Source organism: Hyperoodon ampullatus, assembly GCF_949752795.1.
Source record: "Hyperoodon ampullatus genome assembly, chromosome: 3".
In the NCBI taxonomy this organism is placed as follows: Eukaryota; Metazoa; Chordata; class Mammalia; order Artiodactyla; family Ziphiidae; genus Hyperoodon; species Hyperoodon ampullatus.
In genome coordinates this window covers 933,580-958,261 of record NC_136916.1, presented here as the reverse complement: position 1 = coordinate 958,261, position 24,682 = coordinate 933,580, and the positions used below count along the sequence as shown (strand labels likewise).

General features: G+C 38.6%; 1 protein-coding gene across 1 annotated transcript in view; it reads left to right on the top strand.

The window, feature by feature from the left end:
- MPP7 (MAGUK p55 scaffold protein 7) overlaps nt 1-24,682 on the top strand; it is a gene marked incomplete at its 3' end in the record, with an annotated part of 263,678 nt that overhangs the window by 194,716 nt on the left and 44,280 nt on the right. The window contains exon 13 of the mRNA XM_079701252.1: nt 16,687-16,857. Coding sequence (XP_079557378.1) covers nt 16,687-16,857 — 171 coding nt within the window. The remainder of the gene's footprint in view (nt 1-16,686; nt 16,858-24,682) is intronic.

Genomic DNA, 24,682 nt, shown 5'->3' with positions numbered 1-24,682 from the left:
CACTCTGCACCCCGCAATTACGGATGAAACTAGGGCACCATCCAGGTAAAATGGGAATATCATAAATCATGTAACAATTGGTGTCAACCTGGGGAGCTCACAGACAGTCTTCAGGCTGTGTTTAGGCAAAGGATATATTTTTGTTAGACCCACAAATATGAGAAATTTCATGTAAAAGTTTCTGGCTCCTTTGACAAAAGATTTGACCAAACTAAGCCTTCATTTCACAGTGTTAAGAATTAGCTGGGGCTGAGTTACAAGGGACCCCTTAAATGAACACGGCCCTGCCGCTCTGTGGGCTGGCCAGCACTGAGACGGGTCCCCCAACACTCCCCAGCAGTCGTGTCGATGCTTGTACTATAATAGTGAAGTATTTCTTTGTATCCCTGTCCTCAAACGTGGCGAAAAAAAAATAACCAAAGAGCAGTTAAGGGAAAATGGAACCACCTAGTTCTTCGGAGGAGTAACGTTGTACAAAATGCATTGACAGAATGCAGTCGAAGATTCTTCTGCCGTCTAGCTTCTGTTTGGATTTTACAAACTCTGATTATAGAGCCTCGCTGTCGACTCCATTCAGCTCCTGGTCTTGGAAACGAGTTTTCCTTTCCATACCTGACTGTGCCCAAGAGGAAAGCATGGTCGACATGTTTTAGTAGATGTGCATTATGCCATCTTTTCTTTCTGGTCTAAATGCTTGTTCTGATGCATGTGCAGCAAGAGATCCGCAGATTCAAGGCACCTAGAAGTTCATTTAGCTACAGCTGAGGGCAGATATCTGAGAAGAGAAGCATACAGTAAGATGACTTTGTATTAAAAAAAGGATATGGGGCTTCACTGGTGGCGCAGTGGTTAAGAATCAGCCTGCCAGTGCAGGGGACATGGGTTCGAGCCCTGGTCCGGGAAGATCCCACAGGCCGTGGATCAACTAAGCCCACGCACCACAACTACTGAGCCTGCGCTCTAGAGCCCGCAAGCCACAACTACTGAGCCCGCGCGCCTCAACTACTGAAGCACGTGCGCCTAGAGCCCATGCTCCTCAACAAGAGAAGCCACCGCAATGAGAAGCCCCCCACTGCAACCAAGAGTAGCCCCCGCTCACTGCGACTAGAGAAAGCACGTGTGCAGCAATGAAGACTTAATGCAGCCATAAATAAATAAATTAATTTTTTTAAAAAGTTTATTTAAAAAAAAGATATGACATAATAGGATACAGAAATTAATAGTGTTTCTGATGAAAGTTTTTTCTTTTAAGGAAGCCCTTCAACTAATGACCACAGATCGGAAATTGTTTCTTTTTCAGAATACACAAGTTTGATGGTAGTTCTCTGGTTATTTTTTTGTAGTATTAAAGAGTTACTTTGTTACAAATAGACTGAGCAAATTGACTGTTTTGTGGAGTTGTTTTTCCCCCTCAAAAGTCAAACCCTCAAAATGCTGCAGATCTTTATGCATTTTTAAAAGCAATGTCATAAGCAGCATGCTAACATTTATGGCAAAGCTGTTTTGGTAAAAGTATTATTTGTTAAACACCTTTAAATATAGTGACTTAATGCAATACTGTGGCTTTTTATTAGCTTTTCTTCTTTTTTCCCCTTGAATAATCCTATCTCTACCTATCTTCTTCTATCAGGTTCTTTATCAGTCTCCTGTTAATGTGACGAGCCCTTTCTGTAGCATGAATATTAACCCTCTCTCTGCCGTCTGCATTTTCTTCTGGTCTTTTGGTTGCATTTTACCTTTTTTTAAGGCCAAGTTTATCATCATGTAGACATTTTAATTTTTGCATAGTCAAATCTGTGAATTCTTTCCTTTGTCTTCTGAGTTTTCGTTTGTATTCCCCACACCAAAATTATTAAAAATTTTTAATTTATATTTTTATCAAAGTAATATGTACGTTAGGTTGAAGCGTGTGAAATTGCTGTTTTTTGTAGGTCAAAAGGCATTAGAATGTCAGCAGTTTCCCACGGCTCTAGTTAATAAGTTGTTTGCAGAGTCAAGTAGCATCAGAAGTGTTGCGGCCGCAGACAGGAGCCCCCTTCCCTCTTCGTGCTTAGTGCTGTGTCCTCCATCAAGAGACGCCCACTTTAGCTCTGGTTAACAGTTTCTTCTGGTATTTGCAGAATACAACTTTCTTATAAGGCTATTCCTAGCGTTTTTTCCTAATATTTATTGAGCGCCTGTTATGTTCCGGACTGTTCTGGGTGCTGGCGTTTCAACAGAGATCCAAACAGACCCCCTTTCATAGCGCTTCTGTAAGGGGGTGGGGTGGAGACAGGTAGCTAAATAAATTATACGATGCATCCGATGGTGAGAAGTGCCATGAAGAAAAGTGAAGCAGGAATGGGCGCCGGGGCAGGCGAGGACACGCATGTTTCACCAGGGTGGTCACGGAAGGAGCTCGACCGTTCAGACAGGGCCCTGAAACGTCTGTGAAGCAGGGAGGAGAGCAGTGTGGCCGGAGTGGAGTGAAGAAAGGAGACAGCGACAGGAACCGAGGCTGGCGAGGTAACAGGATGCTGGTGCGAGGGGCGCTGAGCCCGCTTCTTCGCCCTTAGTCTGTGTGAGATGGGAAATCACGGAGGGGTTGGAGCCGAGCAGTGACCTGCCCTGACCTGGACTTAAGGGTCACCCGGGCTGATCTGCTGAGAGCAAGGGCAGAAGCGGGCAGCTGTGTGTCATCCAGGCAAGAAGTGACCGCAGCTCGAACCAAGATATCATAGGTGGAGGTGGGGAGAAGACAGCAGACTCTGGATGTACCTTCAGATAGAACTGACAGGATTTTCAGACCAGTTGGAGAATCAGGGATGAGCTTAGTGACTTCAAGGATGGAGTGACCGTTTGCTGAGCTGGTCCAGACAGCAGAGGAGGGTATTGGGGTGGGGAGAGTCTCCGGAATTGCGTTGGGATAGGTTGCGTTTAAGACGTCAAATAGAGATGTCAGATAGGTGATTGCAGGGGCGGCTCTTGCACTGAGGCTCTTGATTTTGGAGTTGTCGATATTAGATCAAATTGAAAGCCGTGAAGCCAGATGAGATCACCAAGGAGTGAGTGATGATATGGGCAAGAAGAGAACCCAAAGTGAGGTAAGTAGAAGAAAAACTGGGAGTGGGACTTTTTAGGAGCAAAGTAAAAATAACACTTCAGGGAGGAAGAAGCGATCACCTCTGACAAATGTTGCTGATAAGTCAAAGAAAAGGAGAAAAAGAGAACTGACCATTGACTTTGCAGTGTGGGAGTTAGCAGCAGCCTTGGTGAGCAGTTTTGCTAGCTTGGTTGGGTCAAAAAGCATTTGACAAAATCCAACACCCTTTTGTGATAAAAACTGAACAAACTAAGAATGGAAGGGAATTTCCCCAACCTGATAAAGGGCATCTGCTGACAGCATACTTAATGGTGAAAGGCTGACTCTTCTCCCTCTGTGAGCAGAAACTAGACAAGGATGTCCATTCTTGCCCCTTTACTTGACGTGATACTGGAGGTTCTACAGCAGTTAGGCAAGGAAAAGAAAGAAAAGGCCCCCAGACTGGAAAAGAAGTCGTAAAACTATCTCTGTTTGAAGATGACTTCATTTTGTATATAGACATCCCTTTTTCTGCACCAATTGGGATGACCATGTAGCTTTTTTCCTTCACTCTACTAATGTAGTGTAAACATTGATTGATTTCATACGTTGACCTTGCATTCCCAGGGTAGATCCCACTTGCTTATGGTGTATAATCCTTTTCAATATGTTGTTGAATTTGAGTTGCTAGTATTTGAGGATTTTGCATGCATATTCATAAAGGATATTGGTCTGTAGATTTTTTTTTTCTTGTGATATCTTTGTCTGATTTTGGTATCAGGATGATACTGGCCTCATACAATGAGGTGTGAAGTGTTGCCTACTCATATTTTTTCAAAATATTTGTAAAGTATTGTGTTAATTATTCTCTAAACATTTGATTGAATTCACCAGTGAAGCCATCGGGTCCTGGGCTTTTCTTTGTGGGAAGTTTTTTGATTACTAATTCAGTCTCTTTGCTTGTAAGAATCTGTTCAGATTTTGTTTGTGTCTCTCTAATAATTTGTCCATTTCATCTAGATTATCTAATTTGTTTTTATAATATTTTTTATTTCTTCAAGGTCAGTAGTAATGTTCATTCCTAATTTTAGTAATTTGGATGGGTAACAGTTTGTCAGTTTTATTGATCCTTTCAAAGAACCAAATTTTGATTTTATTGCTTTTCTCTATTTTAAGGGATGCTGAAATGTTGCAATTAATTTCTCCACTAACTAGGAAGCGTTATTCTAAAATTTTAATATTTCCCTCCTAATCGTTTGTATTAGTCGGGCAACAGACTGTGTGTACATACACACACACACACACATACACACACGCACGTACACATAGAGATTTTAAGGAATTGGATCCTGTGATTGTGGAGGCTTGATAAATCAAAGTCTGCAGGGTAGGGGGCAGACTGGAGACCCAGGGAAAAGTTGCAGTTTGAGCCCAAAGGCGTCTGCTGGTGTTACCGAGTCCAAGCTCGCTCTGCTCACTGCACGACAGGCCAGCGAATCGCAGACGAGGTGCTGAGGCAAGGAAGACGACTTCATTTGGAAAGCCCGCAGATGGAGAAGATGGCAGACTAGTGTCTCTGAAAAACCATCTTATCGGGGTCTGGTTGCCAGTTCCTTTCATAGAATCAGAGGGCGAGGTGGTGAGGGAGTAAAGTAAAAGGGCCATCAGGCTTTCAAACATCTCCTGAAATGACCATCCTCAGGGAGGGGACGTGTTAGTTTCTTTTTTCTTGCAGCCATTAACAGGTGGGCAGGGTTCCCTGAGGCAGGCCATTGTGTATGATTATAACAACAAAAGCAACGAAAAGCAAAGGTTAAAGTAAAAGAAACAGATCCAATGTGGAGTCCGATTTATCTCCTCCCTGTTACAGTTGCAGAAATCCTTCTTGCTCAGGGAGAGGTTAGTCTCTTTTCTGTTAAGGCCTTCAGCTGATTGGATAAGGCCCACCCACATAATGGAAAGTAAGCTGCTTTATTCCAAGTCTCCTGATCTAAATGCTAACCTTATCCAAGAAACACCTTTAGAGAAGCATCCAGAATAATGTTTGACCGTCTGGGCACTGTGGCCCAGCCAAGCTGACACATAAGATTAACCGTCACATTCTCCATTCTTTTATTCTACTTTACCTATATCTGTGGTAATTATTGCAATGAGGAAAAATTTACCCTTTGGAGATTTAATATGTCTTCCACATCAAATGTCTCCCTCACTAAAAGAAGTATTTTAAACCGTACAAGTCAACAACATGGAATGGATTTGTGATGTTTCAGTCAATTACTGCCTGTCCTACGAAACACCCATAGTATTCTGGTGACATCAGATCCCAGCCTGTGCCACTACGTTCACAGATAGGCGGTAGCGCACCTCATCTGACAGAACACATATGTGCACAGGATGCGCCTGCATCCACCTTCAGCACAGGGCACCTTCTCTGGTTCTAGGACCACTCTGGAACATAGCCATGGGAGTTCTGAGAAATGCTGCCATCTCATGAGGTCTTTTCCAAGGACTATTTAAATAGAGGAGTTTCTGAGACCCTTCGCCTTGCCCCTCATCTGCCTCTACACTGTACCTCCTGAGTCCACAGAAGGAGAAGAGAAACAGGAGGGATTACCGTGCAGACAGAATACCCTTGGACCCCAAAATGGGAATGCCCAGGGTCCCTGTTGATCTAAATGAGGCCTATATGCAGTGAATACGTTTGATTATTTTCACTTTCTCTGATGTGCGTAAAATCAAACACAAAACAGCATATATAAGTAGCCCTTTCCCTGATGACTGGTTACATTTTTGAAAAATACATTCCATGTCAAAATGATCAAAGTTGACTCTTTTGAAAAAGTAACATTGTAACACTCCAATAATTGAACGAATGTTTGTATAAGAATTATATCTTAAAACCATATTTAGTGAGCCATCACTAATATGAATGTACACCAGTTTGTAGCGTAACACGCTGGATTTCTTAAAGTTCAGCATATTTATCAATAAAAGAGGTTTGGCTGTTACTAGTGGAAGGAAGGAAAAAACTCACTGACTAGACAGTGTAAGTTGTGTATTGTTTGCATAAAATTAATAAAGTGAAGGTAAATTGATAATATGCTGTAAATATGAATTGCAGAAGTTGCACCTTTGAAAGTGTGTGTGTGTGTGTATATATATACTTAAGGTATATGCACATGTATATATACCCACACACATGAATTATTTGAAGTAATTCATTTCCTGCTATAAGCTCTCGACAACTTCCTTTAGCTTTGGTGGATGGTGTGAAAGTTTGTGTTTTTGGTCTGTGTGTCTGTGCACTTTGGTGGATGGTGTGAAAGTGTTTTTGGTCTGTGTGTCTGTGCCCACGCGCATATGCTGGCTTCCAAAGGGTGATTCCTTCTCAGTGGTAGAAGCGCAAGCTTTAAAGATTCTCTCTCCTTTTTCCTACTACAATACAAAATAGTCCATGTGAAGATTAATTGGTTTTTTCTTTAATTGGTAAGAATTGCAGAATGTTTTTGCTCTGTGTAGTTCATTATAGAAATTGTGTTATAAACAATTCACAAAGCACTGCTTATCATGCATCTGTCTTCAAACATAATTTGTTGCAAATGATCTCCTGAAAAATCATCAGTTTTTCTCCCCTTCTGCCACTGCTGGAGCATGTCATGCATTTTTTTAAAACAAGATCAGTTTGGGGACTTCTATGAGTTAAAACTGTTCTTTCTGTTTAACTAAAGTGTTTACCATAAAGTTCAATAAAAACTAAACCATCCATTTGCTGTTATTTCTTTTAAAAGCTATTATTTATCCATCTCTACTTCTGTGTTTCTTCCTAATCCTGTCTCTTATTTGTCCAGTGTTTAAACACCAGTGAACCTTTAGTTACATTGCCTATTTTATAAATCTAGCAAAAATTCCCATTTGTTCCAATATTCAGTCATTTTATTAACGAATGTTATGTAGGTAACTACAGCTATGTCAAAATTTACTGCCTTAATATTTTTTCCAAAAAAATAAGATTTATACAAAGAGAACATTTAGAAGCATTCTTTCAAAAGTGGTACAGGTTATTTCTTGAACAAGAAAGAACTCTGCGTAATCTTGACATGTCTGGAATACTACTTGGAAATATTTTCTCAGACAGAAAGAAACCATTTCTGCTTGGAGAATTTTAGGTTGCATAGACTCAACTTAAGAAAATACATTAAAATTTCAAATCCAATTTTACCCCTTTCAGAATTATATTTTTATATTAATTTTTATGTGTGCATACTGTATTTTCTCATAATTTTGAAAGAGTAAGTTAGAACTCATTTCTTTATTAGCTGGCTGGAAGAAGATTAAATTCTCATGTGGTTTTTCTTTTTTTTTTAATGGTAATGCTGTGCTGTGCTTTAAAAATACATTGTTGATGGTATCAGGAAAACTTTTTAAGACCTAGGTAATTTTTTTTTCTTGGAAATTGCAAATTGATATTTTATATTAGCTTCCATGATTTCATTAGGTACTTTGATTTCTATTTTTATTTTTAGCTGGAGATGAGTTGAAAGATTCAAGGGTAATTATGGTATTTGAACATTTCTTTATACTGAAAGCAACTTTTGTATCTGTGACATTCCAGAGGTGAATTTTCCTTGTTTGAAAGCCATTTCCCCCTTTATATACAAAATTAGCATATGTATGGCTAGTTAATATAATCCATAATAACATTTAGGTTTCTCCCCCCCCCCCCGCACTGTTTTATAAGATGGATGTAGAAGGTGACTAATCCAGCCACTCCAGATCTCAGTAACTTTTATAGTTTACTGTTCGCGTTGCTTTTCAATTTAAACTTCCTCCCAAGATTTTTACTTGTTTGTTGTTTTAAGATGTTCTTAATTATCTTTCTTTGTCTTTGGGATAATTTTATGATGGGCATACTATGGGAGCATCACTTCAACAATAAGTTTGTCTTAGGATAATGTTACTACATAGTCTTTATATGTCTCTTATGATTTATATCATTATAACAAGATTGGCATTATATTCAAAATGTTTATTTTAATGGAAATTTCCAACATTTTGTTGTCAGGAGCCTCTTGTTGTATAATAATTCCCAGCCGCTTAGTTTTTATTGATGTCTACATGAGTTTTTTTAAAGTCTTCTTTGAAAGTTCATTCATAGTAATATTTTTCTCTTCCTTTTTTTTGATAAATTTATTTATTTATATTATTTATTTATTTTTGTCTGCATTGGGTTTTCGTTGCTGCACACGGGGCTTTCTCTAGTTGTGGTGAGCGGGGGCTACTCTTTGCTGCGGTGCGCGGGCTTCTCATTTCGGTGGCTTCTCTTGTTGTGGAGCACGGGCTCTAGGCACGCGGGCTGCAGTAGTTGTGGTGCGTGGGCTCAGTAGTTGTGGCTCACGGGCTCTAGTGCGCAGGCTCAGTAGTTGTGGTGCATGGGCTTAGTTGCTCCACAGCATGTGGGATCTTCCTGGACCAGGGCTCAAACCCTTGTCACTAGCATTGGCAGGAAGGTTCTTAACCACTGCGCCACCAGGGGAGTCCCTCTTCCTTGTTAAGGTGCCTATTGAACTCATTAAATATTTGATTGGTCAAATTAATCCATTGTTTTAAGAGAATAACTTTCATCCAACATTTTTGGCAGTTCTCCCAAATTTTTTTTTTGAAAAGCACATTTTAGTATATTTAAGGTGAGAAAAAAATAATTAAAATGATTATTTTTACCTTCTTTTAAGAAACTAAGCACTTTTCTTGATTGTGTTAAAATAAATGTATTTCTTCAAAAAATCAGGAAGTTTAGCGTGGACCCTTCTAAAGATCCTTAATTTTTGAGGTGCCTATGACCGATATTGCTCGGTTATAATTCAAGCAGCTTTCACTGAAACTCTTCTTTTCCCAATCTACCAACATCTGTAACATTTAACATATTAAGAGCTTATATTCTTTAAAACATTGGGGATGCATAATATCTGATGTTATTATATCAGATTGGTTACAGAAATGTAACCAAAGATGGAAACTGTGCCATTTGAAAAGTCCAAGCGGTCACACAATAGGATTTATTTTCTTGTAGTTAACAGAAAGGCAGGTCGCACTCTCGTTCACACCTGTGATTTTTGAGGCTCTTGGTGTTGGTGGTGAGTTACCTTGGCTCTGATGCGGGGGGGGGCTTTTGTGGTAATGGAGATGACTGCCCATAAGATGATCGTGTATTTTTTTTTTTATAAAATGTCATCATAAATGTCAAAATTTTATGAAAAAGTAAGATCATTAAAATGATAACTATTTATAGGGCCTCCCTGGTGGCGCAGTGGTTGAGAGTCCGCCTGCCGATGCAGGGGATACGGGTTCGTGCCCCGGTCTGGGAGGATCCCATATGCCGCGGAGCGGCTGGGCCCGTGAGCCATGGCTGCTGAGCCTGCGCATCCGGAGCCTGTGCTCCGCAACGGGAGAGGCCACAACAGTGAGAGGCCCGCGTACCACAAAAAAAAAAAAAAAAAAAAAAAATGATAACTATTTATAAAAATTTACACTGAAGTTATTTATGGGAGCCAAAGAATATGATAAAAATTTGTGATTTAAAAAAAATTTCCTATCAATTTGATTAGTTGTAAGTTTTCAAAACCCAGACTGCTTCTCTTTTACCATTTTCACTTCTTAGGTGAGACTGCTGGTTCTCTATTTATTTTCCTTGACCTTTGATCTTTAGTTTTTATACTGTATTCTCATTAAAAAAATTTTCCATTGTTTTTACTTTCATTGCTTTTTAAGTATTTTAATTTATTGGCTATTTCTAACCTTTAAGAATATAAAACTTTGATCTGTTACCATAATCATTTCAAAATACAGATGACTGGAACCTGCCTCTGAGACACAGGCAAAACGTATTTTCTGTTATATGTTGGTATAACCACACAAATACAACTACCAGTACCGGATTTCATTTGTTTGGTGTTTTTTTTTAATTGTAAAATTACATAATATTATGGAAACTTTAAAAAAATAGGACAAAATAGTTACCTACAGCCCTCTTTCCCTAATACAGTCATTGTCTGCTTTTATACTTTTTTCTGTATCCATACCAATTTTTATATTAGTAAAAGTAAAACTCATAGTATAACTATGACTGTTGTATATGTCCAGTTTTTTCCATTTATTAGTATATCAAATGCAATTCTAATGGTGCCGTATAGGTTTTTTTTAATATTTTATTCTATATTGGGGCATAGTTGATTAACACTGTTGTGTTAGTTTCAGGTGTACAGCAAAGTGATTCAGTTATATATATACATGTATCTATTCCTTTCAAGTTCTTTTCCCATTTAGATTATTACAGAACATTGAGCAGCATTCCCTGTCCTATACAGTAGATTTTTGTTGGTTATGTATTTTAAATATAGCAGTGTCTTCAGCCCCATTTCTTTGAAAAGGTGTTTCATAATTAATCATTCCCATACTTTGTATATTTTGGATGCTTCAAGTTTTTTTTTTTTTTACTATTAAAAATATCACTAACATTTGAAGTTATAGGATGGTTAGGCATAATATTTATCTACAATTTGAAGCTAATTTTAATACCAAATGAGTCTTAATTCACATATGTAAGCATTACATTTAATACCCTTTTGATGAATGGTGTTATATCAATAAATATAGTGAAGTAACTTTGAAAATAACCAAATCACAACTGCCTGAGTTTAACTTTTTTTTTTTCTTACTTAAGAGAAATGTCAAAGTCAAATCAGATTAGAAGTACTTGCTAAAAAACCTTAGTTTCTACTCCTGAGCCTATGTTGTGAAAACCCTTAAATTACAAGTATTTGGAATAATTTCTGTTCTCCTAGTAGATCAGGAACTCTTTGAGGGCAGTGACACTGTTTTATATATTTTGTATTTTACACATCATCTTAAGTACAGAGGAGTATCAAAAATATATTTAATTTGAAAAATATCTTCTAACAAAAAAAGAGCTTTTATAATTTTTAATCCCTAAATTAAACTGCTGCTTCTCTTTGATAATTTTTTCCTGTTAAGTTATTTCATAAAGTCACTGAAGGCTCACCAGTTTTTCTCTCATACATCTATGTGTGTGGAATAACATTTCAGACTTTCTTCTTGACTTTCTTTCATCTTTTAATATTTGAGCCAAGGCTTTGGCAATTGTTTTCTTTTTCTGACACTAAAAGAAGAGTTACTTAAACCTGTAGATTGTTACACCTGCCTCATACGTTGCTGTGAGAGTTAAATGAACTAACGCACGTAAGTGCTTCAGATGGTGTCTGTCATCTAGTAAGTTCTCAACAAATACCCACTAGCACCACCACTTCTTCTGTTGTTTTGGTATTAATATTACTAATAAGGGAATGATCTAAACTCAGACCAAGAATCACCTTTTTCTGGTCATGACATCATAATTAACTATCTGGTGCTTCAGTACAAAGTGTGTATTCATATAAAGTAGGAAAAGGATTGTTCAGTAAGTATTTCTGGGACCACTGGTTAATTACTTAGAAAACTATAAAGTTACAGCCTCACCTCACAAGCTTGATCTCATAATCACAGCTGAGTAATTCCAGATGGATTTTAAAAATTAAGTGTAAAGCCATGTAACCTATTTTTTTTTAATTTAAGAAAATTTGGGTATTTATCAGACTAAAGGGTAGGAAAGTCATAAAAGCAGTGGAAGAAATGACAAACAAAAGAAGTTCACAGATTCAAATACATAAACCTTTAAAATTTCTTTGAAAAGGAAAACTGAAGATCTTAAAAAGTCTTTGCAACAAATAGGGCCAAGGGCTGTGACCTTAAAAGATACATGTATGTGTATGTATATTTATGGAGACCCCAATCAAAAAGTGATCAACATGTATTAACCAACAATTTACAGAAGAAATAAATGCAAATGAGTAATAAACGTGAAGCAGAGTTCAGCTTTACTAACAGTTAAAATGAAATGATACACAGTTTTTCACTTGTCAGATCACTAAAGATTTTTAAATGGTTAGAAGTCCTTTAATGAAAGAATGGTAATACGGGCAGTTGTACTTGGAAATGTACACTGTTATTAACCAGTCTGAGAAGCATTTGGACAAGATCTGTCAAGCTTCTTGCAATTTGCCCTAATGAAGTCATCAGTGACATAGAGTAACAGGAATGTACAGGGATGTTTATTGCTGTCTTGTTGAAATAAGGAGCAAATAACAAGCAACTTAAATGTCATCTTTTATAATAAAAAGTAAATTTACTTTAAAACAGAACCATGCAACTAAATAAGTTAACAAGTCATCCTAAATTATTCCTGCTGGAAACTATTAGATAAGAAGCGTCTCCGTGTGATGAAGGGCTGACCTGCAGCTGCAGTCTCACTGTGAAGCCACTTTCCTATTGTAATAAAGTAAACACGCTGTTCCTTTAAAAACACAAATCTTTAGCAGCTGTGGGTAAGAGCCCTGGAAAAAGCCTGTCCGTAAAAATGTTGAGCCAATTATAAATTACAAAAATGTGAGATATAAGGAGAAATACATTTCGTACGAAACTGTTCCCTGACTCCAAATTCCTGGTTACTTCTCTTTTCCTGCTTCTTTTTAAAAGCCAGCTTTTGCTAAGACTTGTGCACAGAAAACGAACTAGAATTAAATACGTTCTAGGTTATTTATTCACATTCATTGGAAAGAACCTTCTGCTCGCTTTCAGCTTAAGTGCACGTTCTTGGTCATCCTTTTAATAAGAGAACCGCCTAAGACCTGAAGGCCAGAAATTATTAACCCCTTTTCCTGACATAAAGGTCACTCTCCTTTAGGCTTAGACTTAACCAAGGTGTGCTGACGCGTCACTCCCTGTGTCACTGAAGTTTGAAAGTTACAGTCTCTTTGCTGCCTTGAACGGCAGGCCCAATGTGCCATTACCTCTGGCCACCTGGTTTGGTTTTGCTTTTATCTGAGAGGCAAGTTAAGTATTCTGGATTTCATACCTTTTGTCATATCCTCTGTTGTCCTGGGTTGGGGATTTTTCTTTTCTTGTTTTCTGACTCTGTTTTTGTGTATGCACATATATGTGTGTACATGTGTATATGCGTGTGTGCATATGTATGCATATGTGTGTGTGTAAATGTGTGGTGTAAATATGGACCATATATAGGTGTGTGTGTTGAGGAAGTGAGGGATCATGGGTAAGGAGGACAGGACGGAGGGATGCTTTCTAGATTTAAATATAGGAACAAGTAGCACAGCCCTAGAAGGAGTATCTAAAACAAAATGAAAGGATAGTTAATGTACACTTAAGTCTTTGTTTTATTTCTTTAAAAATGCCATACCACTTTAATAAGGTACTTTTAATATTTATCATATTTAAATCTGGCTTTACTATTTTGTGTCTTTTGTAGCATTACCCAATTAAAAACATGTAAGCCCCTTAATTTGTTTTTCCCGTTCTTGCTAGACATGTGCTGTGGGAACACAGGGGACACAGCATGTTCCTGCCTTTGAGGACTTTAAGTTCAGGTGGGACGTAGTCAGGTACTGATCTCTGTCTAGTCTGTAAGGCATTTGCCATATGCTAGGCACTGAGCGAATGCTTCACATGGATAGTTTAACCTTAATAACCCTGTGAGGGGTTGACAGTATCCTTATGTTAAAGCTGAGAAATGAGCCTTAGAGAAGTTTTTAAACAGTTGGCAAGTCACCCAGTTAGTAAGTAAGCCAGTGACCCAGGCCTGTCCCCCTCCAGTCTGAGCCTTTAACACTCAGGGAGCTCCGATTGGATCCCTATGGACCTGGCTGACTTTTCCCTTTGTTTTGTAAATGAGGCACAGGGCCAAGGTACTCAAGCCTCAGAACCTGTGGGAATTCCACTTGCCTGGTCGTCGCCACCTGGAAAACATGTGAGTGAGGTCAGGGCCGTGTCGTGGTGCGTGGGCGCATGTGGTGACATCCCTGATGCGCTGGCCCGAGCGCAGGGGCCGAGCAGCTCCGACGCTCCCCAGGGTTGCTTCCAGCTCTGAGCCTCCATGGATGCAGTGTTTTGTCCTTTTGTCTGCCTCTTACATTTCTCTTGTGAAAATACCATATGCGTCCTGCTTTCTTTGTTGAAATTTATGTTAAGAAAATGAAGCAGGAATGATAGTAGAGTTTTGGGGGTTGCCTTTTTTAAATTCTGTTTTGAAAATTTACTTTTTACTTTGATCAAGCACCTATTCTGTACCAAGCGCTGTACAGCTCGCATCACCAAGCCATCCTGTAGACCAGGGTCCTCCATCCCTGATGTCCATCGAGATCTCACATTAGAAATCTGGTTCCCTTCTCTCTTTCTCCCACTATCTCATTATTGTTTATGATGAGGTGAAAACTTCAGTTAATCATAAAGACGCCATTAGGTAAGCACGTTCACTGAAGTTCAGGATTTAGCTGAGATTCGTGGATCAGGAATTTTCCCGGTTTTCACTTTCAGGTTCCTTGTGGATGAGGCATTTATGTCTTAGATCCATTTCTGTGCCAGACATTTGTAGTGACTTGAGGAAAGCCCTCCCTCCATACAAGGAATAATTGTGAAGGAATTTTTAGTTTTACCTGCAAGTCCTGCAAGGTCTGTGGGAACATGGAATTAGAACCCTGACAGGCCAGAATCGCAAAGTTAGAACAGCTAACATGTAATTTCTGTGCCAAACTGGAAACCACCTTATACTGGATCCCAGTCCGGGCCAGAGGTCGCAGGCGACAGTGGTGGGGAGGGGCTGGGATGGTGTTACTAATCTGCAAATTAGGAAGATGTGATTGTCTGAGGACCACGTAAGCATCCGGGCGGTTGTAGAATCTCGGCAACTGCTGGTGTGGTGCTGGAGGACTCAGACCTGAGGGTCCTTTTCCCAGGTTCTCATGAGTGCATCCCAGCACCCTAGGATACCAAAGAGACAAAACATAAAGACAGTCTGTCCTCTGGCCCTTGTCGTACAAGTGTGACTTGTCTCTGCAGGTGACATCCTAGAATCCACACACCTTCTCTTCATCACAGGACCAGGGTGGCACAGTTCCCCTTTCCGGTCCCTCGAATCGCATCTTTCTTTGTAAGATGATAATGCGTTTCATCATTTAGTCTGTTTGCTTTTTCCTTTTGTCTTTGATAAGAGAGCTTTAGAGCAGTTGTCTTCCTTGTTTCACATTCTTTGTAAATCTTTTCCCTCAAATAATTCATCTTCTCAAGATCAGAGTGATTCTTGGTGGGTCCCAGGAACATACTATCAGATGAACTTTTATCACTCCATTCTTAATATCTTGATTGATTTTTATTAAACTGTGAGTCCATAAGGTGAGTGATATAACTCCATGGTCATTGATAGTTATTTTTTCATATTGCCTTTATTTTGAATATTATTAATTTTTAAATCCAATAGTAATATTTATTTTTCATGTACCCTAAAATTCACACAAATCAGTTATTACATTATTATGTTTTATTATAAAATACCTTTATTAAAGTTTTTTTCTGTTTATCAAATTTGATCAGTATTCTTTTTAAAGAGAATCTATTTTTATACGTTTTATAATACACTTGGGTCTTGTTTTGTACTACGGAGCTGATATAGAATATATATCATATTTTAATAAGCAGGCTGTTTTCCCTCCCTTTAAAGTCTGTATTTTGAGAGTGTTGGTTAGGCCAAGAATTCTTGAATGGTGTGTGTGGTAAATATCACTATTCTAGAAAAGGCATAAAACCAGAATGATATAACAACATGAAGCAGAAGCAGAATGAAATGGGAGTTGACTGAGAAAAGGAACTTTTGCAGCTGCTTTTCTAAGCCAACATTTCAAGTGACAGTGGTGAGCTGGAGGGGACCGTTTAAGCAGACAGGAAATTTATTTAAATACTTGAAAAGCTGTTTAATAAAAGATGACATGGCCTATTCATAAGAGTGCACACTTGTGGCTCTGAAACTTATTTCCAAATTTCAGTAGCCTTCAAATTATAAAAGCATAGAATTTCCGTAGGAGAAAAAAAACTTGGGGCTTGGTCATTTACTCCACCCCCTGGGGTCTCATAGCAGTTAAGTCACTTGCTCTTAGTGACAGGTAGGTTCTATCTGCCTGATCTGTGCAGGGGCCTGTTTGACACTGTGGTCTCTGTAACTTTAGTTTTCTTTCTATTTAACAATAGATGCTGTCTGTGGCACAGGTATGTTGTTAGGCTGTGCTCAGAATATAGCATAAAAGATTCTAGTATTTCTGAGTGGGAAAATTCAGCATTTATATTTAAAGTGTTTTTAGTGCTTTTAACTTTTTCTTATCAAATGTGTTCATCAATCAGTCTGTGAAAAATTTTCTTTATGGTGTCTGACCTCCTTATTTTGTTTTGTAACGTAGTTATTTTGGTTCCTGATTTCGGAAAAGAACTCTTTATGATTTGGAACCAAATAAAATTTATGATATTATAACTATATAATTAAATGTTAGATGATTCTCTTATCAGTTGTTTTAATGAAATAGTGGAACATCTATTTACCTTTATTACTAAGTGCACTTGTAATGATATTGTGGTGAATAAAATCCAGCCCAACTTTGAGGGTGTTTTCTTTCCGTATTGTGGTGGGGTCTCTTTTTTTAGTTCTAATTGCTAAAAATAGTTTTTTGTATTTGCAGCTGGTTTTAGAAGAAGTTTCCGTCTTAGTAGAAAAGATAAGAAAACAAATAAATCCATGTATGAGTGCAAGAAGAGTGACCAGTACGACACAGCGGATGTGCCCACTTACGAGGAGGTGACACCCTATCGTCGGCAGATGAATGAGAACTACAGACTCGTTGTCTTGGTTGGTAAGTGATTGTTTTGCGTGTGATGCTGAGGAAATAAGTGAGACGGTGGGAATTTAACTTCAAAGAGAAGAATGCTGGAAATTTTCACTAAAAAAATCTCATCTTAACACCTTTTGTTCGGCCTCTAAAATGAAACCTTTAGTCTTTTTGTACCTATGACATCGAGGAGACTTTCAAGACCTCTGGGCCACGGCGTTGGCAACTTACTGGACCCTCCGTGGGAGAGGGAAGGGCAAACACCATCACAATGTATTCAGCATTTCAGGGCAACTAAGTAATAGAAATGAAAAAATTTAAAGTAATCGCGTTTCTTTTGATTCATTTTGAGGCAGTAGTCGTGGTACAAACTTCCTATGGGTTTAGATCTTTGATGAAGTTCTAGGGTGTTTAAGGCTAGAGAGTTAGCAAAACTGCGAAAAGTAAGTATATGCGGGGATTTCCATAAATATTGGTCTGATTTGCATTAACATCCTAGCAGACGTCTTGTCCAGCCTTTAAGATAGGAGCAGACACAACCTCCGTGTCCCCACCCCACCCTTGTTTGTGTTTCTTTAAACGTGTGGTGACAGGTGTATAGGCTCCAAGGATCAAATCCAGTGATTTGGGGGGAAAATTTGGAGCCTAGAGTCTATCTCTTGTTAATTGTGCCTTTATAAACTGAAGATGACAGTTACTGGGATGAGAATAGGTGGAAAAGCTGAAGAATCACCCTTTTTATTAAGATGGGGTCCTCTGAAGGTAACAGCGTGTTCGTAACAGACGGTAGGTGACCAGTAGGAAATGATGCAGTTTCTCACATCCAGTGGCTCTGGAGGGGACCGTGGCATCGTCAGATATCCCCACTGTTTGCACTATTTAGAAATACATATTCACTCACTCCAAGGTTTCCTTTATTGACTGTGCCCTCTTCTTCTAGGCTGTGTATACTGGACCCTCGCCCCCTCTCCAACCCCACCTGGAAGAATGTCCTCCATAGGTCTTCTTGTTGACTGGAGAGCTTACAACGCCCCAGCCTCCCTCCTTGTGGAGCTGAGCGAGCCAGAGCCCAAGCCTTCCCCAGTTCCAAGTCCTGTTGCCTCGTTCTCGGGCTGCTTGGACCTCCTGCCCCTGTCCTCACCCACCCCTGCCCCGAGCCGCCCCTCAGCAGCACCGGGCCCTGCAGAGTCTCTCCCATCCCTGTCGCATACCTGCCCTGCACCCGAGGTGAGGTGTACTTTGTGATGAAAGGGCAGAGATAGTGTGATTTCGTACGTCCCCTTAAATCTAGATGACCCTCTCTAGTCCAGGAGTTATTATTACAACTGTGTAACTTTTGGTTTTCTCTATGGGATCTAATTGAAAGGAAAGAGTAGGATAAACGCTGCCTTTTTTTCTTTCCTATAGGTGCTAACAATAAAAAAAAAAACCCCTTTCCTTGGGGCTGAGGAAGGGGAGATAGATGAGGATAAGTTATGAGTCTGAATACTAATCCAGGGAAGAAGAAAAATTAATCACAGAAGCAACTAATGATAGTTGGTGATTATGGAAAGGAAATAGCCACTCCCTAGAATCTTCCAAAGGAAAAGGGGGTGGGGAAAGCTTGGCCTCACGCAGATAGAATTAATCATGGGTTTCTGTGAAATGGTACTGTATGCAGGTGTCATTCCCCAGTGCTGAAGGAAATTCCTAGTATCTATTTTGTAGATTCCTTGACACTTTTCAGGAATAGTTAATCCTGTTATCTGTGAATAGAGACAGTTTTGTTCCTTCTTTGCAGGCATTTTTTACTTCTTGCCTTATTGTATCTCCTCCTCACTCCAGGCTCCCCAGCGTGATGGCGAATGTGGCAGTGGTGCTTTGTCCTCCTTCTTACTGAGACAGTATTCAGTCCTTCACCAGGAAGTATGATACTAGCTATAGGTTTTTTAATAGATACCTTTAGCAAATTCAGAAAATTCCATTCTATTATTAGTTTGCTGAAAGTATTTGTCATGAACTGATGTTGAATTTTGTCAAGTGGTTTTTGTCTGCATCAGTTGAGATGATTTTATGTTTTCTGTCATTTGATCTGTTGAAATGCTGACTCATATGGATTGATTTTTGAATGTTGAATGAGCCTCTCCATTCCCAGCACAAACTCCACTAAGTCGTGACGTATTAGTGTTTTGTATAACACTCCATTCAGTTATTGGGCCTGCAGTTTTCTTACGATGTTTTTGTCTGCTTTTGTATCAAGGTAATGCTATATTCATAAAACACGTTGGGAGCTGTTTCCTTCTCTTCTCTTCATTTCTCTGGGGAGTTTCTGTAGAATTATTATTATTATTATTTTAAATGTTTGGCAAAATTCCCCAGTGAAAGCACATTTGGGCTTGGAGCCATCATTGGGGGGGGGGTTTTAACTACAAATTTAATTTCTTAAAAAAAAAAAAAAAGGGAGGGGGGAGAGAGACAGAAGGGGTGGAGAGACGGCGAGCAAGCATGCCAGAGAGTTCATCTGTACACACACACACGCGCGTGTGCGCGCGACTGTTAGGTTTTCTTCTTTTTTATTTTTAACATCTTTATTGGAGTATAAATGCTTTACAATGGTATGTTAGTTGCTGCTGTATAACAGAGTGAATCAGCTATATGTATACATATATCCCCATATCCCTTCCCTCTTGCGTCTCGCTTCCACCCTCCCTATCCCACCCCTCTAGGTGGTCACAAAGCACCAAGCTGATCTCCCTGTGCTATGCGGCTGCTTCCCACTAGCTATTTTACGTTTGGTAGTGTATAGATGTCCACGCCACTCTCTCACTTCATCCCAGCTTATCCTTCCCCTCCCCGTGTCCTCAAGTCCATTCCCTATGTCTGCGTCTTTATTCCTGTCCTGCCCCTAGGTTCTTCAGAAGCATTTTTTTTTTTAAGATGCCATATATATGTGTTAGGTTACGGTATTTGTTTTTCTCTTTCTGACTTATTTCACTCTATATGACAGACTCTAGGTCCATCCACCTCACTATAGATAACTCAATTTCGTTTCTTTTTATGGCTGAGTAATATTCCATTCTATATCTGTGCTACATCTTCTTTATCCATTCATCTATCAGTGGACACTTAGGTTGCTTCCATGTCCTGGCTATTGTAAATAGTGCTGCATTGAACATTGGGGTGCATGTATCTTTTGGAATTATGGTTTTCTCTGGGTATATACCCAGTAGTGGGATTTCTGGGTCATACGGTAATTCTATTTTTAGTTTTTTAAGGAACCTCCATACTGTTCTCCATAGTGGCTGTATCAATTTACATTCCCACCAACAGTGCAAGAGGGTTCCCTTTTCTCCACACCCTCTCCAGCATTTATTCTTTGTAGATATTTTGATAATGGCCATTCGATCGGTGTGAGGTGATACCTCATTGTAGTTATGATTTGAATTTCTCTAATGATTAGTGATGTTGAGCATCCTTTCATGTGTTTGTTGGCAATCTGTATATCTTGTTTGGGAAATGTCTGTTTGGGTCTTCTGCCCATTTTTGGATTGGGTTGTTTGTCTTTTTGATACTGAGCTGCATGAACTGCTTGTATATTTTGGAGATTAATCCTTTGTCAGTTGCTTCATTTGCAAATATTTTCTCCCATTCTGAGGGTTGTCTTTTCATCTTGTTTATGGTTTTCTTTGCTATGCAAAAGCTTTTAAGTTTCATTAGGTCCCATTTGTTTATTTTTGTTTTTATTTCCATTTCTCTAGGAGGTGGGTCAAAAAGAATCTTGCTGTGATTTATGTCATAGAGTGTTCTGCCTATATTTTCCTCCATGAGTTTTATAGTGTCTGGCCTTACATTTAGGTCTTTAATCCATTTTGAGTTTATTTTTGTGTATGGTGTTAGGGAGTGATCTAATTTCATTCTTTTACATGTAGCTGTCCAGTTTTCCCAGCACCACTTATTGAAGAGGCTGTCTTTTCTCCATTACATATTCTTGCCTCCTTTATCAAAGATAAGGTGACCATATGTGCGTGGGTTTATCTCTGGGCTTTCTATCCTGTTCCATTGATCTATATTTCTGTTTTTGTGCCGGTACTGTACTCTCTTCATTACTGTAGCTTTGTAGTATAGTCTGAAGTCCAGGAGCCTGATTCCTCCAACTCCGTTTTTCTTTGTCAAGATTGCTTTGGCTATTCGGGGTCTTTTGTGTTTCCATACAAATTGTGAAATTTTTTGTTCTAGTTCTGTGAAAAATGCCAGTGGTAGTTTGATAGGGATTGCCCTGAATCTGTAGTTTGCTTTGGGTAGTATAGTCATTTTAACAATGTTGATTCTTCAATCCAAGAACTTGGTATATCTCTCCATTTGTTTGTATGGTCTTCAATTTCTTTCATCAGTGTCTTATAGTTTTCTGCATACAAGTCATTTGTCTCCTTAGATAGGTTTATTCCTAGGTATTTTATTCTTTTTGTTGCAATGGTAAATGGGAGTGTTTTCTTAATTACTCTTTCAGATTTTTCATCATTACTGTATAGGAATGCAAGAGATTTCTCTGCATTAATTTTGTATCCTGCTACTTTACCAGATTCATTGATCAGTTCTAGTAGTTTTCTGTTAGCATCTTTAGGATTCTCTATGTATAGTATTATGTCGTCTGCAAACAGTGACAGCTTTACTTCTTCTTTTCTGATTTGGATTCTGTTTATTTCTTTTTCTTCTCTGATTGCTGTGGCTAAAACTTCCAAAACTATGTTGAATAATAGTTGTGAGAGTGGACAACCTTATCTTGTTCCTGATCTTAGAGAAATGGTTTCAGTTTTTCACCGTTAAGAACAATGATGGCCGTGAGTCTGTCATATATGACCTTTATTATGTTGAGGTAAGTTCCCTCTATGCCAACTTTCTGGAGAGATTTTATCATAAATGGGTGTTGAATTTTGTCAAAAGCTTTTTTTGCATCTATTGAGATGATCATATGGTTTTTCGCCTTCAGTTTGTTAATATGGTGTATCACTATGATTGACTCATATATACTGAAGAATCCTTGCATTCCTGAAATATGCCCCACCTGATCGTGGTGTATGATCCTTTTAATGTGCTGTTGGATTCTGTTTGCTAGTATTTTGTTGAGGATTTTTGCATCTATGTTCATCAGTGATATTGGCCTGTAGTTTTCTTTCTTTGTGACATGTTTGTCTGGTTTTGGTATCAGGGTGATGGTGGCCTCGTAGAATGAATTTTGCAGTGTTTCTCCCTCTGCTATATTTTGGAAGAGTTTGAGAAGGATAGGTGTTAGCTCTTCTCTAAATGTTTGATAGAATTCGCCTGTGAAGCCATCTGGTCCTGGGGTTTTGTTTGCTAGAAAATTTTTAATCACAGTTTCAATTTCATTGCTTGTGATTGGTCTGTTCATATTTTCTGTTTTTCCTTGTTCAGTCTCGGAAGGTTCTGCTTTTCTTAGAATCTGTCCATTTCTTCCAGGTTGTCCATTTTATTGGCATAGAGTTTCTTGTAGTAGTCTCTCATGATCCTTTGTATCTCTACAGTGTCAGTTGTTACTTCTGCTTTTTCATTTCTAATTCTATTGATTTGAGTCTTCTCCCTTTTTTTCTTGATGAGTCTGGCTAATGGTTTGTCAATTCTGTTTATCTTCTCAAAGAACCAGCTTTTAGTTTTATTGATCTTTGCTATTTTTTCCTTCATTTCTTTTTCATTTATTTCTGATTGTATCTTTATGATTTCTTTCCGTCTGCTAACTTTGTGGGGTTTTTTGTTCTTCTTTCTCTAATTGCTTTAGGTGTAAGGTTATATTGTTTATTTCAGATTTTTTGTTGTTTCCTGGGGTAGGATTGTATTGCTATAAAATTCCCTCTTAGAATTGCTTTTGCTGCATCCCATAGGTTTTGCGTGGCCGTGTTTTCATCGTCATTTGTTTCTAGGTATTTTTTGATTTCCTCTTTGATTTCCTCAGTGATCTCTTGGTTATTTAGTAGTGTACTGTTTAGCCTCCACTTGTTTGTATTTTTTAAAGGTTTTTTCCTGTAATTGATATCTAGTCTCATAGCGTTGTGGTCGGAAAAGATACTTTATATAATTTCAGTTTTCTTAAATTTACCAAGGCTTGATTTGTGACCTTACCCAAGATATGATCTATCCTGGAAAATGTTCTATGAGCACTTGAGAAGAAAATGTATTCTGTTGTTTTTGAGTGGAACGTCCTGTAAATATCAATTAAGTCCATCTTGTTTAATATATCATTTAAAGCTTGTGATTCCTTATTTATTTTCATTTTGGATGATCTGTCCATTGGTGAAAGTGGGGTGTTAAAAGTCCCCTACTATGATTGTATTACTGTCAGTTTCCCCTTTTGTTGCTGTTAGCATTTGCCTTATGTATTGAGGTGCTCCTTTGTTGCGGGCATATTTACAATTGTTATATCTTCTTCTTGGATTGATCCCTTGATCATTATATAGTGTCCTTCTTTGTCTCTTGTAATAGTCTTTATTTTAAAGTCTATTTTGTCTGGTAGGAGAATTGCTACTCCAGCTTCTTTTGATTTCCATTTGCATGGCATATCTTTTTCCATCCCCTCACTTTCAGTCTGTATGTGTTCCTAGGTCTGAAGTGGGTCTCTTGTAGACAGTATATATATGGGTCTTGTTTTTGTATCCATTCATCCAGTCTGTGTCTTTTGGTTGGAGCATTTAATCCATTTACATTTAAGGTAATTATCGATATGTATGTTCCTATTCCCATTTTCTTAATTGTTTTGGGTTTGTTATTGTAGGTCTTTTCCTTCTCTTGTGCTTCCTGCCTAGAGAAGTTCCTTTAGCATTTGTTGTAGAGCTGGTTTGGTGGTTCTGAAGTCTCTTAGCTTTTGCTTGTCTCTAAGGTTTTTAATTTCTCCATTGAATCTGAATGAGATCCTTGCTGGGTAGAGTAATCTTGGTTGTAGGTGCTTCCCTTTCATCACTTTCAATATGTCCTGCCACTGCCTTCTGGCTTGTAGAGTTTCTGCTGAAAGATCAGCTGTTAACCTTATGGGGATTCCCTGTATGTTATTTGTTGTTTTCCCCTTGCTGCTTTTAATATTTTTTCTGTGTATTTAGTTTTCGATAGTTCGATTAATGTGTGTCTTGGTGTGTTTCTCCTTGGATTTATCCTGTATAGGACTCTCTGCGCTTCCTGGACTTGATTGACTATTTCCTTTCCCGTATTAGGGAAGTTTTCAACTATAATCTCTTCAAATATTTTCTCAGTCCCTTTCTTTTTCTCTTCTTCTTCTGGAACCCCTATAATTCGAATGTTGGTGCGTTTAATGTTGTCCCAGAGGTCTCTGAGACTGTCCTCAGTTCTTTTCATTCTTTTTTCTTTATTCTGCTGTGCAGTAGTTATTTCCACTGTTTTATCTTCCAGGTCACTTATCCGTTCTTCTGTCTCAGTTATTCTGCTATTGATTCCTTCTAGATAATTTTTAATTTCATTTATGGTGCTGTTCATCATTGTTTGTTTGCTCTTTAGTTCTTTTAGGTCCTTGTTAAACGTTTCTTGTGTTTTCTCTATTCTATTTCCAAGATCTTGGGTCATCTTTACTATCATTACTTTGAATTCTCTTTCAGGTAGACTGCCTATTTCTTCTTCATTTGTTTGGTCTGGTGGGTTCTTACCTTGCTCCTTCATCTGCTGTGTGTTTCTCTGTCTTTTCATTTCGGTTAATGAAAAGCTGTGTGTTTGCGGTCTCCTTTTCACAGGCTGCAGCTTCGTAGTTCCCGTTGTTTTTGGTGTCTGCCTCCAGTGGCTAAGGTTGGTTCAGTGGGTTTTGTAGGCTTCCTGGTGGAGGGGACTATTGCCTGTGTTCTGGTGGATGAGGCTGGAT